This window comes from Pholcus phalangioides, unplaced genomic scaffold (genome assembly GCF_987345545.1).
Source record: "Pholcus phalangioides strain wild (caught in Gottingen) unplaced genomic scaffold, Ppha-v1.0 ptg000010l_1, whole genome shotgun sequence".
NCBI lineage: Eukaryota > Metazoa > Arthropoda > Arachnida > Araneae > Pholcidae > Pholcus > Pholcus phalangioides.
Genome location: NW_028301603.1, coordinates 15,876,149 through 15,895,411, shown reverse-complemented (window position 1 = coordinate 15,895,411; position 19,263 = coordinate 15,876,149). Strand labels below are relative to the sequence as shown.

Genomic DNA, 19,263 nt, shown 5'->3' with positions numbered 1-19,263 from the left:
ACGTTTTACTTCTGGTCCCGGCAAAATCTAAGAAGAAATAGATATCGTACATGCTAAATAATTATTATTTCTTTTTAAGAATATTTTATATCCATAAAAATCCAAGAACAATGAATTAGTTTTTTTGTAATAGCTGTCAAGAATGTAATTTATCAGTAAAAAATATTGTTTCACAGGGTTTTTATAGTGAAAAAGAATGTCAAAGTTTCAGCACATTTTTTCGCATTTAATTCTTTACAACTTTCAGCAGCAAGAGATGGCACAAAAATATTCATTATAATTTGAGCAAACACCTTAAAAAAAAATTTTCCAGTGTTGTAAATCATGAAAATAAAACTTTTTGTTTGATGTTCATGTATATTTCATTCATTTTTCATTCTTTAAACTTTTGTTCTTCATGAAAATAAAACTTCGTGTCACCATAACTGCACAGTGAAATATTTCAATGTCAGATTGGATATCGTTATAGACAGAACTGATTATTCGCAATGTGAAAGTGTTGCAATATACGTGTAGTGCTTGTGGGGTTGATGACATTTGCACATACTTTTTATAGGTTCTTTTGAAAAATCCATAACTAGTAATGTTAATTTACAAATGCTTGTGAAGTCTATGGAGGAATTCTATAATACGGATTCTAATATATAAAGCATCGAGAAATCAGCTTTAGAAATCAGTCATCTATACTTGCGCTGACGTACACAAGTCGAAGAAAAGATATACAAATAACGAACAGAATGCCTCCACGTTGTTTATTACAGCAGTATGTGCTCCACACGACCACCGAAGGGGACAACACACTACAAGCGAGTCACAAATCCAACAAAGCTGTATCCTTCGCTCTCAGCGTCCTTGTTCATATACACTGCTTACAACGGTGAACTGATTGTGGATTAGGAGAGCGAGTTCTTATAACCGCCTCATTTGCATATTTCCACCGAAGTCGCTCGTACCAGTGACACCTATTGGCTGTTTTTTTGTTTTTTCCTTTCAAAAAATTTCCGTGACCTAGCGATGCTAACCCTACAACGGTTGTTTTTAAAGTTTCTACGGACTTTTTGCATACCCTGTATTTAAGACTGCCGGAATCGCATAATACTACTGATTAGCAGCTCAAAATTATTCAAGCCATGATGTAGCAAAACACCTTTACGTAATTTTGTTCTTACATATATAAATTATCCTTTAAAGCTCATTAACGATCAAATAAATCTTTTACGCCGTTTTGATTCACTAATACAAATACATAATAACAAAAATAGTTTGAATAGATTTAATAACCACAAATTTCCAAAATTCAAGCAATTATTTAAAAGATTAATTTATTATAACTGCAAGCAAGAGATGGCGCAGATTATTTAATACAATTATAACTGTTTATTGGCCGTATTTCCACCAACACCGTTTAAACTGCAGTAGCAGGTTAAAGGATTGAAGATCGAAACGGACTTTTGTTAAATTGAGGATTTTAACCAATCCGGGTCGATCGCTAATCCTTTAACCCGCGATTGCAGTTTAAACTGCGTTGGTGAATACGGCCGAATGTGGCATAATTACACATTTAGACATTTTAATGTCAAAATTAAGAGTGACAGTGTGGCAGTATTCACAGAGTGGATGTGAGGCTTATGGAAACTGTACGCTTTTTAAGTTCTCTCGGAAAATTCATAATGATAATTTACAAATGATTGCGAAATCCAGAGCAAAGTGTGATCAAACTTATTACTGAGTTCCGTAATGATGATTCTAAAAAAAAAGAATCGATATAACTATGTGAGTAATCACAGCTTTACGAATTATTTGGAATTTTTAATAGCCTAATATAAAAGGCTTTTGACCCTGTCATAATGTTACAGTTTAAAACTTGAATTTTGTTTTTTGTAAATAAATTATCCTCTAAAATTCACTAACGTACGACTAAATCTTTCAATTTTTTTGAATTACTAATAGAAATGTAATTTTTGAATGGAAAAAAATTATTTTCACTAGATTTAATAACCAAATTTGCGGAATACATGCAAGTAATTTAATTTGTTGCATATTTAGCAAGACACGGCTCAAATTATTCATCATAAGTTCAGCAAGCACCTAAATTTTTTTCTGAACGTTATGAATAATGTGTATATTTTTTCATGTCACATAATTGCACATTGAGACATTTTTAATATCAAGTTTGACATCGTTATTGACAGTATTAATTATTGGAAGTGCGGGTGAAAAAAAAAAGATGGTTTTAAGAAGCCGAGACATCTTGTCAATGCTGACTGCCGGAATCAAACTTGACTTTTGTTCTCAATACAAGGTTAAAGCAAAACCTGAATGATAGAAACTTAAATTTAATATAATTTTGAGTGATGAATAAATTATACTTTGAAGTTCATTAACGAATAAATAACTATCTCAAACATTCTTTAGTCACTGATGAAGAGATTTTTTTTTTAGGATAGGAAGGATGGCTCCAACAGATTTAATATCTAAATTTATATAAGTTAATATCTAAAATGTTTTTAATACGCTACGAATCCATGTATATGAAACTTTTTTTTCATGTTATGTAATTGCATGTTGAGGCATTTCAATGTCGAAATTGGTTATCGTTACGACAGTATTAATTAACGGAAGTGTCAAGATTCTAGTTTTCCCAGAGTGGCTATAAGGCTTTTGACGACTCTGTATGCTTTTTAAGGTCTTCCGAAAAATCCATAATAATAATAGTAGTGATAATTTACAAATGATTGCAAAATCAAGAGCAAAAGTATCAAGTTTATTGCTGAATTCTGCAATGGTGATTCTCAAACAAAACAAAACAAAAATCTGTATAGGGACGGAAGAACGTGCTTTAAAAAAACCTCTATAGTTGCCAATGCTAAAACTAGTCTTTTAAAAAGACGAGAGAACTCGGAATCAAACATGGCTTCTGACCCCGATAAGATGTCAGCAAAACCGCAAACAGCCGAAGCTCACTTCTGCAATCAATTTTGATTTTTTTATGAATAAAAAATACTTTAAAATACATTAACGGACAAACAAACTTGTCAAAATTCCTTCAGTCACTAATAAAAAAGTGTTTTTTATGAATATAAAAAATATTTTTACTAGATTTAGTAACCAAATTTGTGAAAATACAAGTGACCCTTTTTCAAACTTAATTTTTTACAGTAATCAGCAAGAGATAACGCAAACTATTCATCATAATTTCAGCAAGTTTTTAAAATGTTTTTTATAATGCTACGAAACATGTATATAGTTTTTTTTTTTTTTCATGTTATGTAATTGCATGTTAAGACATTTTAACGTCATAATTGATTATCATTGCGATAATATTAATTATCGGCTGTTAAGAAGATTCCAGTATTCGTAGAGTGACTATGAGGCTTATGACGTGTACCTGTACGTGCTTTTCAACTTCTTCCGAAAAAAATACATTATAATAATAGTATAGTGATAATTTACAAATGATTGCAAAATCAAGAGCAAAGCTATCAAGTTTATTGCTGAATTCTGCAGTGTTGATTCTCAAACAAAACCACAAGAGAGATTTTTCTCAGCCCAAGATATATCAAGGAAACAGTTTATTTTCTGGATATTATGATGAACTCGGAAAGATGTCATCTTGTCTCCTCCGGGACTCGAACCCAGACCCTCTTGCACACCGGCAAAGCATGCTACCATCTACACCACTGTAGAAACGACCCTACCTTCCTTATTTCACGCACTGTGGCGTGAGGCACTGAAGTAGGGACAGCAGCCTCAACTCCAGGCAAGAGGGCCTGGGTTCGAGAGTCCCGGCGGATACAAGATGACTTTTCTTTCTGAGTTCACCTCAGCATAATATCCAGAAAATGAAATGTTTCCTTGATATATTTTGGGCTGAGAAAAAGCCATCTATTTCTCTAAACCGTTCCGCCTGGGGGCCAATGCCTGAAGTTGAGGCGTCTCTACTTCAGTGCCTCACGCCACAGTGCGTGAAATAGGGAAGGCAGGGCCGCGTCTCCAGTTGTGTAGATGGTAGTATGCTTGCCCGGTATGCAAGAGAGCCTGGGTTCGAGTCCCGGCGGAGGCAAGACGACTTTTCTTTCCAAGTTCACCTCAACATAATATCCAGAAAATGAAATGTTTCCTTGAAAACACAAAATCTGTTTACCCAATTGAAGGGCGTGCTTTAAAAAATGTCTATACTCCAATGCTAAAAGGTCTTTTAAGAAAACGGGAGTACTCGGAACAATGCATGGCTTCTGATCCCGATAAGATGTTAATGCAACCACTGGACTAAATTTTCTTTTTTATGAATGTAAAAAATGCTTTTACTATAGATAAATAGATGGGACCGCTCACAACCTCGGACTGATGCGAATGAACCTCTTCTCCCTACGAAGACAGCCATCAAGTCGATGTAACGTAAAAGCCGATTGACTAAAAATTTATAACAGAACCCAATGACCAGGGAGAAAAATCGTACGTGCGCCCAATGGCAGGAGACCGCAGCCTAAGATTTCAAACGAAGTGTGGAGAAGACTTGTTGGAAGAAGAGGTTGGCATGTTGAAGTGAGAGGGATTCAGGAAGGGTCTAAATACAAAATATATACTGGGACTCCACTGTGACGGGAAACGAGGATACAGAGCCTCCGTCCACAGTGCTGGGCAGTTTGCATGCTTTTACTAGATTTAGTAACCAAATTGTGTAAAAATACAAGCTACTTTTTCACACCTAGTTTTTTACAGTATTCAGCAACATATAACTCAAACTATTCATTGCAATTTCAGCAAGTTTCTTAAATGTTTTTTTTATAACGCTACGATACGCTATATATAGTTTTTTTCCATGTTGTGTAATTGCATGTTAAGGCATTTTAATGTCAAAATTGATATCGTTACGACAGTGTTGTTTTTATTGGAATTTTCAGCGTTACAGTATTCGCAGATTGGGTGTGAGGCTTATGCCATATATGCATGCTTTTTGAGGTCTTTCGAAGTATCCATAAATAGGGGATTTTTAAAAAATCTAGAGTATTCACTCTGTTTGCTCGGATTATTGTTCTCGGAGTTGCGGGGGAGTACTATCACTTGCACAAAATCGGAACAAAATACACTTCTCGAATAAAAAAAGTGGCATTTATGAGGGTTTTGGTTAATTCCACAGTTATCATGCGGATTTGTTTATTTATTTATTTATACAATATTGCTTGACTGATTCCTGTACAAGGGAATGAGGTGGTGAAGTTTGACAGAGACGATTGATGTTACAAAGGAAATCAGAAACTGTTATAACAATCAATAATGTTTAACGGGAGGTTGTTCCAGTCGGTTATTGTTCGAGGAAAGACACTAAATTTGAAACAATCTGTGGATGCAAAGATGGGGTTCAAATTTTGTGAGTGGTTAATTCTTTTTGGAAAGTATGAAGTATGAGGCTGGATTAGAAAATTGGAAGTATCCATATGCAAACCCACCAAACATGGCCCCCGATCTGTCCCTAGTGGGATATAAGCTGGCTACATTGTGGCTAGGCCATGCTGGAAAAAAGAAAAAGGCCCCGCTAGCCACCAAGACCACGGGCCGACCTCCGGCCCTCTCAAAGGACTACAAACACTAACACTAAACATGGCCCAGCTCTGAAGCTGATTACCTACTGGCTGGGCTATGGTGGAAAAACTTTCTTGATGTCCGGGCCCGGCAGGCATCTCTGGCCCATAAGCCACAGGACCCAACCCCGCCAAGGCCCCCATCGCCTCCGACTAGCGGCAATCACACCCCAAAGGAAAGTTAATCGAGAATGAAAAGCAATTGCATATTGAGTTGGCGATTGAGTTCACATGACGGAGCAAGAGGATGACCAACAGTTAAGAATGAAGCGGGCGGATTTATTTTGAATAGATGCTAATTCGTCTATGTCACAGGCATATGAGAGTACAGGAAGGATGTAGGTTTGGAACAAGAGATGTCTGAGGTGACGGGTGGAGTTTTTAGACTCCGCAGAGAAAAATGAGTTTTTGGAGACACTTATGAAAGTCGTAATCAACATGGAGATACCTACGGAGGTCGGCACAGAAATAATTACAACCAAATATTTATAATTAGAAACTTCTGTGATTTAAGAGTTATTGATAGTGTCAGAAGAATCTAGGGGAAGTCTTTTGCGAGTAATTTTCATAAAAAATGTTTTTTGAAGAATTCACAATTAATCACAGTCAGTTCACACATTTGTCAAATGTATAAGGTTTTTTTTGTAAGTTACATTTTAAGTGAGTTTCAGTAAGACTCTATTTCCCACCATTGGCGATTTCTCAGCGATTTCAACTATAATCGCAATTTTAATTAATTAAAACATATAATCGCAATTAAAACATTTTGGCTATAATTAGCACCTTCACTTTCAAGTGAAAAAGTTTTGGTGATACTTAATAACTTTACTTCAGTTTGACAATTTTTTCCCTATAATTTTTAACAATTTTCTTCAGGCAATTTCATCTGTTATAGTTATCAACTTTACAATTTTGACAACCCTTGACAATTTGTTTTACTAATTAACAACTTTACTACCCTCCGACAATTTTTTTGACTATAATTAGCAACTTTACTTCCCCTTGACAAATTTTTGGCGATCATTCGCTATGGCCCGTATGCATCCCGATTTCCTGTGTTCTTATACATGGGCAGCTTTTACTACCGATACTTTTTTACCGAACACCTTTCGCGAGCCGGATGAAACACCTAGGCGTGCCGCATTTGACCCGCGAGCCGAAAGTTGTGCACACCAGTAATGGGGGGATTTCCTATAGAATTTATCAGAAACACGATTTTATGAGTCTACGAATGGGGGAAATATAAATTTCATCGTTTGTTTTTATAGTGGATAATGCGGTGTATATATATATATATATACCTTTCCTCTTCTATCTAACTGAACTTTGCATCTTGAAAAGGTATCTAGCCAAAAACTCAAAAGATACTTATAGTATTACATATTACCCGACGCACCATTTGTGAAAAAAATAGCATCTGTTTTAACCGGAGATAATCGCTAGATAAATGAGTACATCGCAATTAAATACAATTCTTGTGATGTACATTGTGCCTAGTTTCAAATTATTGTGAACATTTAAAATGATTGATGAACACTTTTGTGAAAACTTGCCCGAGTAAATTCATGGAAGTGGAAAAAGCATATATTTTTCCTATAGCAGTCGTGATGATGGTGACAACCCAGGACTAAATAGTAAGGGTGGTTTCATCACTTTGAAGTTGCTCTTGCCGTCTTGGCTCAGTGGGCGTGGTCTCGGATCAGGTGCATGACGCGCCACTGCTCTAGTATTTTTTTTTTTTCATTAACTAAAGCACGACATATTTTGAAATACCACGGTAGCCAATAACAATCTGCCGGTTCTGTCAGGGTGATGACGCCAGCTGGTACCGAATCTGACGCGTCATGAGACAGCCCTTATATGGTCCTGGTGACAACCGAGCGACACTCATTCTATACCATCACGGGGACATTTTTGAACTGTTCCACTTGGAGGCCATACCCGAAGGCAGAGAAGAAAAGTTGATGTTACATATTACCCGATTATTTCATATCTCTCGACTACTCCATGTTATCTGGATGTACTATACCAGGGGTGGCAACCTTTTTCAAGCCGCTGTGTCATGATTATTTCCGATGCGCCTCCACGCTACGCACTTCCACACGCGGACCAAATGTTCCGTTTTTACGGGACGTGAGCATTCCCTACTGCAAAAATGTCCAGTTTGTCACTCTCTATTTTTATATTGTTTTTATTTTCGAGTCGTAAATTCGATTATCACAATGCTGATTGTGTGTGCACGTATATCTATGTAAGTTCATCCATGTTGTTCATAGACACCGGAACCTGAGAATTCAGGATTCTTGGGATCTACCTTCTCACTGGGACGTCTAGCAACTATGCCCAAAGAAACTGAACAGAAACGCATTAAATAGAAATTCATCTCATAATTCATTATTTTAAGAGTGCTTACCATATTAAATATAGGTTTGACAGCCTACAAAACCATCATTCATGAGAAAAAGATTGTTTACAAGTTGGAAGAATTTCTTTTGATTGAAAAATTGAAATGAAATTTATTTAATTTTTGAAAAGCGTTCGCGTGTGTCACTCCTGATACCATGGCACGCCATTCGTGGCACGCGTGCCGCGGGTTGGAAACACTTATACTACACTCTTATCAAAATATAATCTTCACTAATATGGAAATTCCAATACCAATTCACACGCATCTACATTACTTTATATTATGATTATATTTTTGATATCAGCTCAGTCTTTGATGAATTCTGAGATTCTGATCATTCTGATAACCGAACAAAAATATTCTATCTTTTTTTTGAAGTTTCTTTCTCTTTTTAATGCTTGCTTATTCTTTGAAACTAACCCTCTCAGTGCTGAAATTATCTTTTCTTGTATAGTTACTCTTCTTTTTTTTTTTTTATCTCTTCTCTGAAATTTGTTTTCTTATTTTTCGAATTTCATTATTCTTCTACAAGAGAAAAATTAATTGTATTAATTGACTTTTATTGATTAATTAATTAGTTATTAAATTATTAATTGGCACTGAGACTTGCTCTCTTGTCTCATTGCAGAGTATCAGCTGCGCAATGAAAACCAGAGAGCAGGGCCAGGCCGAACTCAGCAGCGACGAGGGCTCTTCCGACAGTGAGTGTTTCAACCAGTCTCCCAATCTATCTCTCTTCTCTATTTATTCTTTTCTCTGTCATGTACCAATTAAATCAGTATATCCTTTTTCCTATTTATCTCTCTTATCCCCTTTTTTTTCCTGCTTTTTTGCTGGTTATTGTCAATTTATTGATTGAAAATACCGGCGTTTCGATCTGAGATAAATCAAGTTATTCGTTCGAACACGCGGCTTTATTGAAAGAATTTTGATGTCAATTGCGTGGAAATATATATGAAAAGCTTAACCCTCTATGGTATACCCCTAATAGAAATAATACATTAACACTGCAATTTAATTATACAGAGGGGATTTTAAATTGGTGTAAAGTAAGGGTAAATATACAATCGCCAATAGTTTATTGTCATCTATAAACTGAAAAAAATATTATATTTGTATTATATTAATATTGCTTAGCAAAGTTGAACAGTTATTACCTTGAATTTTATTTCCGATTCCCTCAAACTGACGCGATTTTATGAATCAATAGCCCCGTTCACATGTGCAAGATTGAGGGTCGTTTTGGTGATAATTACCGGCATGACAACTTTTTCCCCCTCGTAAAGAAGAAAAAGGTGGAAGAGAAGATCATCAAAAAAGCCCATCTTTCTTGGGGTGGACTGGGGGTCGACACCGACCTTCTCTCCCATAATCCTTTGCGCCGCGAAAACTACTTTAAGCTCCTTCGTCAGCCATCTTGAATCAATCACTTCCGTTCAACCCACGTAAGCAGTGACGACTTCCGGAAAGAAGAGGGGAATTACCGGCATAAACTGAACGTCATGTGAATGGTTTGTAGCGAAAGTCCCCGTTACCGGGAACTTCCCGGGATGTTTTATTGCACATGTGAACGGGGCTACTGAACACGTAAAATTTCATCAGCACTGAAAAAATTACAACGACAAGGAATCAATTCTTTCTAGATGAAAAAGTATTGTACTTACATAACCGTATTTAGGACTGCAATGACTCAAAAAGATATACTTTCTAAATTACAAAAAAAAAATAAAAAAATTGAGAAAAGAAATTGGTTAATGGGTTTTTTTTTCAACCAGCACGAGATCATTATACACGGGACTATAGAGAGTTGAATTACAAAAACACTCGAACCGGCTTATAATGGAATTGAATGCTACAAATTATCCGTTATAATGATTTTCTATTGTCCAAGTGAAATTGTAATACCGTAATATATCGCTTATAATGAATTGCCATATATTTGATACAACTATTTGCATATCGTACAAAATGAAAATTTTTGGCAAGAATGGAATTTTTTCCGTAGGACCAAGTTCCACGAAATCGGGTTCTCTTTCAGAAACAATGTCTCTGAATGTGAAGATTACTATACTATTCCGAATAACAGCTTCTTAATTTCGTAATTACTGAGGCAATATCATAATTGAAAAAAATATAATAATTTTGGAATCATTGAGGGAATTTCATTATTGTAAAAATACAAATATAAGGCCACAGCAGGTAAAATGCCCAACAAGGTGGCTGAAGAAAAAGATGCCCATAAACAAATATATTTGCAGAATCGGCGAAAGAAATAATTTCAGAACTAACAAAGTTTTATATTTAATGAAGCTATTTTTCAACGAGGAAATTCATTCTTAATGAAAGAAATAATTTCAGAATAAATTAAAGTCATATATCAATAATATTCTGGGTCTCCCGTTCAATTCGGGGCCCGTTAGCCTACCCACAACTTTATCTGACATTAAATTCATATAAATCAGGGATGGCCAACATTTTCTAAGCCGTGCCGTATTCACGATTATTTAAGACGCCCGTGTTACTCTACGAGTGTTAACACTCAGACCATACGTCCTGTTTTTACGGGACGTATGGTCCTCAACGTTCCTGCAAAATATTGTTCGACTGCCTTATAATTTTCCTAAAAATTCCAGTGTGCCACTCTTTTGAGTTCTAAAATTTTTTTTAGAACGAATAATTTAAATTTTATCCTATTTAATCAAAATATGTTTTTTTTTATTTTACTAAGTTTTTGTTAAAGATGAAAAACCGATTAGAAAACGCATTGAATAGCAAGTCATGACGTAGTTATTATTTTAAGAGGGCCTGCTACACTAATAATATAGGTTTGGTAGCCTATAAGTTTTGAAAAGCGTTCGCGTGCCACCTCTGATACCATGGCGTGCCGCGGGTTGGCTACCCCGGATATAAATCATGCATCTTCAACCCGTTACTCGCAGGCACCACGGTGCTCCTTCAAGCACTCAGAGTGCTCGTTGCCCAGGTCCGATTTCGTGCTCGAGAGTTACTTGATCAACGTCCCAATGAAACCATCTTGTACATATTGCATTCAAGAACTGAAATCCGCCTGATTTCTCTCATGCACATTCTCATATCAAACTTCCCGTAAGGGTATTCTTGATGGGTACAGGCAGTGCACATGACTAGAAAAAGGTTGAAGACCTCTGATTCTACTGCGTGAGTTGGCCCACGGGTTTCAGTGAAAGTCTTAATGCGGCCCGAAACGCCTGAAAAATTAAAAACTCTCATAAATTATCCAACGTCCTCTCCGGATGCCATGAAACTTCCCAGGGCCCCTGAAGGGGCGATTCCCGGGACATGTTCAGGTTAAAAAAAAATTGCATCCCGATTAAGGAACAAAGAAACTGTTACATCCTTTTCTTTTGGCTTTTCCATGGAAAATTTATTTATTTTTTTTTTTTTTTCACCACATTTCCAGAGAGTTCTCTACCCCTTTTTTTACGGGGCGCTTTCTTCTCCCGTCTTCTCTCTCACTCTCCAGACCACTTTTATTCTTTCGTTAGTAAAAGCAGTAGTGGTGATGGCAGTGGCGGTAGCAACGGCGTGTGTGTGTGTGGCAAGGGGGGGGGGTTGGGCCCCAGCGGCACCTAATGGCAAAACCAATAGTGGGAACCCGCCTGAAACGAAAGAAAAGACGGACGCTTTCGGCTGGCAACACTGGAGAGTAAAAAAAAAAAAAGAAAGAAAAGAATTCTTGTGCCAAGACTTTTAGTTCTTTGAGTTGAAGGTTGGCAACAGGTGGCTCGTATCCATGTGTTGGCGGCTGAGTGAAGTGAGTGATATGTCCCGTGTGGTGGTGAATGAAGGGTGCCTTTTTTTTTTTTTTTTTTGTTGGGAAATGTGGATCGGTTGAGCTAGAGGTTGTGTTCTCTCTCTCTCTGAGTGAGTGAATGAGGTAGTAAGAGAGAGAAAGATGGAAAAAATCTAAGATAGAGCGACAAGGGTAGAAGAGAGAGAGTGAGTGAGAGAGAGATTAATCTAGGGAGATTAATGTCTTCGGCGATTTGTGGGCAAAAAGAGTGCTTGGAAAGACACAGGCCGTGTGAGAAGTGACGAAAAAAAAAAGCAGCAGTGGGGGGGTTCCGAACCTAAAATGTACTCCATTCCACCTCATTGGCTAAGTAAAATGACCGAAATTGGTGGGAGAAATTTTTTTTTTCCCGAATTCCTTTTTTTTCCCGGATTTTTTTCCGCTATTTTGTTTTCAAAACGGAGGGCAATATTAAAGATTTAACTTGGCTTCCGGGCCGTTTCTGAAAGCCCTAGAATATCACATTTTATTTGGTTTTTTTTGAACACCTTTAAAAATTTTGTATTTTGTCATATACGTTGCCAGTTCAATAAAATAAAAATTAATGCGTAAATTATTATTTATCTTTCCAATAATTAATCATTTAATTACCAATCAAATTTCAAATAGTCATCAGTTTTTGAGAAATATCTGCAAATTTTAGGATAGTTTTAATAGATGGCGCTGATAAGAAAAGCTTAGTCATTATGAATAATTTCTTTTATCTGCGTTTAGAGTTGATTAACTGTTACAGGGCCTATCCCGAGATATCTCGTCTAACTTGATGTGATCTATTTCGGCAATCCCGAAAACTATCGGTTGCTTAAAACTCCCTTATTTCGGCACCTCCGAGCCCAGATACCGCTGTATGTTTTCTTCTCCTGATAACACGTTTTCCCTTTTCTCCCCTTTCTGTTAATCAACTGCCAGTGGGTGGAGTCAGCTTTTGTTCAAAGTCTGACAACAGAAGAGGAGAGAACGACAGAAAACGATAGATTTTTTTTTCCTTTCTTGTTATTTGGTGTTGATGGTGCGGGGAGGGGGCGAAGGAGGAGATTTGGTCAGCTCACTCAATCGGGGGGGGGGGGAAATTATCGGAAATACGTGATAATTTAAAAAAGGTTTCGTTATTTACACTGTGCCAGTTATAATGTGGATCAGGAAAATTTTAAAAACCGCTTAAAGATTTAACTGAGAAAAATTGTATACTTGAAGCGGTGATGGGTCCCGTGTAGTGGTGATTGAGAAGGGTGCCCCTTTTTTGGGAAATATGGATCGGTTGTGCTTTGAGGCTTTGTTCCTTTGCTCTGAGAGAGTGAATGATGTAGTGAGAGAGAGAGAGAGAAAGAAGGATAGAAAAATCGGAGACAGAGTGACAAGGGTAGAGAAAGTGAGTGTCTTCGGCGATTTTGTGGGCAAAAAGAGTGCCTCGAAGGGCACAGGCCGTGTGAGAAGTGACGAAACAAAAAAGCATTGATCTCCATTCCTTCTTATTGGCTAAGTAAAATAACCGAAATTGGTGGGAGAATCTCCCTCTTCCCCTCATTTTGTTTGAACGGAGTGAAATATTAAAGATGGCTTGCGTAGGCCTCATGTGTAAGCCCTAGAACATTAATTGAACTAAAACTCGGTCAACCATTAATTGTAATAAAAATGTATTTTATCATATAGAAATTTAATTTAACTAAAGATTAACATCTTTATTATTAATATTTTTTCATAACTAATTATTTAATTAAATTTCATGTAACCATTTCATCATAAAAATTTCGGATATTTCTGCAAGCCGCTATGGTGGTTTAGTGGTCATAGTGACGAACGCGCATCGTGAGGACCCGGGTCCGAACCTCAGTTGTGGTCGGCTGAAGTTGGTTTTCTGTGGTTCTCAAGTTCAAGGCGCGAAAGCGAGCCGATCTCCCCGTTGAAAAGTCTCGCCACATAGGGCAACGGGCCTACAACGATAAATCATTCAATCATAACACTTCACTCATAGTTAGAAAAACTAGTGACAGATGGCAGCACTACACATAACAAGCATTACAGAGAAACAACAAAAACTTCACGTCAGGTTTCACTACACGTACACGCACATTGCCGCATGTACCGATTCGTTGGGGGGGGGGGGAGGTTCCGCGGGGGGGGGTGCAGTAGTAGTAGTAGTAGTAGTAGGTAGGGCCTCCAAAAAATGGCTCGGGGATCCATGATGTTCTTAAGTCAGCCACCTCGTTGGGCAAGTTGCCTGTTGTGGCGTTGTATTTGTATTTGTATTATCCGGTCATTTAAGTGAACCGCGGCACATCCTCACTTCAATTAATGGTCCTCGGTAGTTGTCCGGACTACTCAAGCGACCTAGGGTACATTTGCAGATCATTTACGTGACCCGCGGCACATTGTAACTTGTACTAAATGACCACGGCATAGTTCGAGGTCACTTAAGCAGCTCGCGTGACATTTCCAGATTGCATAAGTAGCCCGCCACACATTTTCAAACCAATGAAATTGCCCGTACCCTCAAAAAGATTGAGCTGGAGGTTGTATTCCATCTCTCTCTGAGTGAGTGAATGAGGTAATATAAGAGGGAGAAAGATGGAAAAAATCTTAGATGGTAGAGATATTATTCAAAAGAATAATGTCTTGGGTAATAAGTGGGCAAAAGGAGTGCCTGGAAAGATACAGGCCGTCTGAGAAGTGACGAAAAAAAAAGCATGAAGGGGATTCCGAAACTAAGAAATGTACTCCATTCCACTTCATTGGTTCAGTAAAATGCCCGGAATTGATGAAAGATAATTTTTTCTCTGAATTTTCCCCTTTTTCCCCCTCTATTTTGTTCAACGGAGGGCAATGTTACTGATTTAACACTAGAAAGACGGACGGGGTCAGTGTGACCCTTTGCGGTATTTCTGCTCTCATATCTGGAGGAAGAATAAACCAAAGGATTAAAAATTTCTTCACTTTTCTTGAATTATCATGTTCTTATTGTACACTTTAAGCTTCTTTCATTATCTTTCTTAAGAACGGAGATACGAACCAATATACGTAGAAAAACGGAAGGAGGATCACGCAGAACACATTTGCCATAAAGTACTATCAACATTGTCACAATTGAATTTTGTAAGGTAAAAATTGTTTCGATAGTCTCTTTGTTCATGTAATACGGTTTGAACCCCGCGTTCTGAGCCTTTTCTTGCTTTCATTCTTGCCTGTAGATGCCTGCCAGTAGGTGTCTCAGATTTTGTTGTCAAGTATTTTTGTCATTTTGAACGATAAATTGTTTGCTTCGCAAATTAGAGATATACGCGTATTTATGATTTCTGCAGAAATGTCAAGAAAACGCACATTCGCCAGAGAGGAAATTTTTCAGAAAATGACAAAGATTGCGTGAGAAAAACCCGAAAGCAGTGGTGGTGCTGCTGGTGATGAAAATTCAGAGAAGAATGAGAGAGAGAGAGAGAGAGAGAGAGAACTACTCATGACGAAACATTAATTTGTGAAGCAAGCAACAGTATTGACGATGGACATGCGAATCTGAAAGAAATTATACTCCGACGGGGCTTCAGCTGATGCAAAATAAGGAACTGCTAGAAACTGTGTCGGAAGTGAAATGAAGTGATGTATAATAATCAGATCGGGTGAAAAGGCCACGGAGCCGAAGAGATACAAGGTGGTTGACTGTTGGACATGAGAGCATGTCGGACGCTCTGGTTTAGGCGTCTATGTAAATAAATGTGATTTTAAGTTATTCTCTCGTTGGCTCTAGTGTATACTTAAATCGTGATATATCTAGGAGGCCAAGCGAAGCAGAAACAATAAACGCAAACCGCATTGAAGCCTCGAGAACAACCTAGAACTACACCCAAACATCAACTGATTTCTATAACCATCCGAGATCTCAATGACGTATCGTCTACCAGTTGCAAAAAGACTGATGCACATTGATGTGTATGGAATATCGTGAGGCCTTCCTCGTGAATACGACGTCTAGGATTCTAAAATAATTTACGAGAAACTCATTGCTTACAGATCCTGTTTGCAAACCACTGGAATTGCGTGAGGTTCTTTCCGATCGGAATCGTAAAGCTTGATTTTGACACTTCGAAGAGATTATCGTCCAAAATAAACAAGTTAAAGCAAGATCACACTCAGCGATCCTAATTAAAACCTGGAAACGATGTATCACTGCAATCCTACATTATATTCGGGAAAAAATAAATATGCCGCATTTCTAGTGTTGACTTTGCTTTCAGACTGCATCTGTAAAGCTCGCGATACCATTTCATGGAAAGTTTGCTGTAAGGTTTAAAAAGAAATCATATTTTACCATATATTAACCTAATTTAAATAAAAATTAACGTATTTATTATTAATAATTTTTTTAAATATTTAACTATTTAACTTTTGATTAAATTTTCACTTGACAGTGTGAAATTTTCACAGTCATTTTAGCATCAAATTTTGGGATATTTCTGTAAACTATTGAATACTTTTCAATAGACCGTGCTAATAAAAGAAGAGCTATTTTCGTTACGATTAATTTTATATCATAGCGCATATACTGTAATTAATTAACTAAGAAAAATTTTCATTTGTGTCTCTTAGTTGGAGAAGTTAAACTAGGATTTCGACCTCGTCGTTAAACCTTAAAATTTGAAGTTACATTTGGACAAAATGCAACTGAAGTGACAAAATAGCAATTGTGTTTTCGTCATAGAGTACATGAGCTTTTCCGTAATATTAATTACTGATTGTTTTAATTGAATTAAATGAATTTATCAAAAACGATTCAATTGAAAACTTACATTAATGACAAGAAAGCGGTTCAAACTGAGGCCAAAGCTCGAATTGCTGACACTGCCACCAGCTTGCGGCTTATCCGAAGACGTGACGTCATTTTTCCCTATTCATATGAAGGTTTCGACAGCTGGCTGATGCGAAGATGAATTTAGGGGAAATAAATCAACTGCATCTACGGGGAATTGAGCCCACGTTCTCTCACTCGGTGGGTGAGTGCGATAGGCCTATATACTACAAAGGCAACGAATCTCTTTTCTTAGAGAGCGTGCGTGCTGGACGGGATCGTGCATTAACAATAAGACCAAACTCGGGACATATAGCTCACATTGCTGGCACATCCAGCAGATGGCGACTTATCCGAAGATGAACCTGATTTGGGTCTCGACTGTCCATGTACGGCAGGGGTCTTTAACGTATGGCCCGAAGGTCACATTTGGCCCTCGGAGCTTTTTGTCGATAATTTTCAGAAAATGGTTGAAAACTTAAGATCAACATTAATTCTAGAATTAATGAAAAAATTAAATTCAAAATTAATGAAAGAAATAAATTCAAAATTAATGAAATGAATATTTAAAATTAATGAAAGAAATAAATTCAAAATTAATGAAAGAAATAATTCTAGAAGAAATTAGAGAAAATTTTTGGAAAGTAGAAATAATTTAAATTTCATTTAAAGTGATTTCAGATTGAAATTAACTTCATAATTAGTTAATTTAATTATTAATTGATAAAAACTTTTTTTTCTCAGAGAAAAAGTTATTCAAAACTAATCAAAATGGATAATAAATAGAACTAATTTCAGAACAAATAAAAGCCTTCAATCGATTTTTGTCCTCGTTTAACTCGGGGACTTCATTTTCTCCTTATATTAATTGGTAGCCCACTAGCTTCGCGGAGCTCTGTTTAACTCGAGGAGCCCTTTTTAGTATATTATTTATACGGCGGTACCCTTTATAGGCCTCTTTTTTGTTTGCTTATCATATTTATTGATTTATTTCATTATCCTCGAGCGGCCGCGGAACCCCTAAAAAGTACACACGGAGCACCGGTTGAGAACCGCTGGTCTAACGCGCTCAACCTTTAAGTCAAAGGACGTGGGTTCGATTCCCCGCAAGAGAATTTTCCTTCTTTCTTAAATTCATGTTCGCATCAGCCAGCTGTTGAAACCTTCGTATATACAGCGGGGAATGAACAGTCATGTTTCATTTAAATTGATTAGCAATACAAATATATTATCAATATTAAAGATCGACTAATTCGAAAATTCAAGCTACGTTTCAAATTCAAATTCAAATTTATTCCTGTGGTCATAAAACCAATTGCAAAGATGACAACACAATAAAGTGCAATTAATAACACAATTAAATATAAAATGAGAACAAACTTGAAGACGGATAAGACATATTGATAAGGCCATTATATGCCTGTTATATACGACTAAATTTACACGTCGATTCGTAATATCACAGAAAGGGGTACAAATACTAAATGTGAAGGTGCACAACACTGTACAAAGTCAAATACAATAACAGAACTCTATAAAGGCCGTAACGTTATAATGGAAACGTTTCCCGAAACCTTTAGATGTCAGAAAGAAACCTGAATATTTTGTATATAAAGCTGGGATTACACTATAAAATTTTCATAAAAGTTCATTGGTAAAACTCGAAAAAATAACACAACCAATAAGGTGCTCGATTGCATTTGCTAGAATGTTAGCAATGCTTTTATTGGTGGCATTTTTCAACTTTTATAAAAGTACTTTTATTAAACTTTTATAGTGTAATCCCGCCTAGGACTGTCAGCATTTTCTATAAAATATGTGGCGAGTTGGTTTATTGTAGGGGCTTCCAAATATTTTATTGTATAATAACTGCAAACTTTACATCTCAGGATCACATATGCTGCCAACTCTCTGGTACCCTTTCATTACAGAAGGAGCGGGTATCTTCCTGATTTAGGCCGGTATTACACTATAAAAGTTTTCTGAAAGTCCTTTTATAAAACTTGAAAAATTCAACCAATAAGCTTATTGGTTGCATTTGCTCGAATATAACTTATGATCTTCATTGGTTGGATTTTTTAAGTTTTATAAAAGTGATTTTATCAAACTTTTATAGTGTAATCCCGGCCTTATTGACATTACTCCACCATTAACAAAGATCGAGTCCAAACCGAATCTAAGTTGGGTGAAAACCCGATCCGCCCGTATTTCCCAGTTTTCATAGAGACAATTTTATGCAATATACAATATACAAATACAACGCCACAACAGGCAAATTGCCCAACGAGGTAGCTGACCTAAGAACATCATGGATCCCCGAGCCATTTTTTGGAGGCCCTACTTACTACTGATACACCACACATGCACCCAGCCCACACCCCCCCCCTCCTCGCGGAACCCCCAACGAATCGGTACATGCGGGAATGTGCGTGTACGTGTAGTGAAACCTGACGTGAAGTTTTTTGTTTCTCTGCAATGCTTGTTATGTGTAGTGCTGCCATCTGCCACCAGTTTTTCTAACTATGAGTTATGATTGAATGATTTATCTTTGTTGGACTGTTGCTCTCTGTGGCGAGACTTTTTAACGGGGAGATCGGCTCGCATTTGCGCCTTGAAGTTGGGAACCACAGAAAACCAACTTCAGCCGACCACATTCCTGGCCGAAATT

The 19,263-nt window shown here is 37.0% G+C and overlaps 1 protein-coding gene across 6 annotated transcripts in view; it reads left to right on the top strand.

Annotated features, from left to right (window-relative positions):
- Window positions 1-19,263, top strand: part of LOC149080995 (hepatocyte nuclear factor 6-like) — a 279,509-nt gene that overhangs the window by 208,675 nt on the left and 51,571 nt on the right. For 3 of the 6 annotated variants that reach the window (XM_089237721.1, XM_089237720.1, XM_089237719.1), the window contains one exon: window positions 8,618-8,690. The exons of the other annotated variants lie outside the window; for them this stretch is intronic. In XM_089237721.1, the coding sequence (XP_089093847.1) occupies window positions 8,618-8,690 (73 nt within the window). The remainder of the gene's footprint in view (window positions 1-8,617; window positions 8,691-19,263) is intronic. 6 annotated transcript variants of the gene reach the window in all.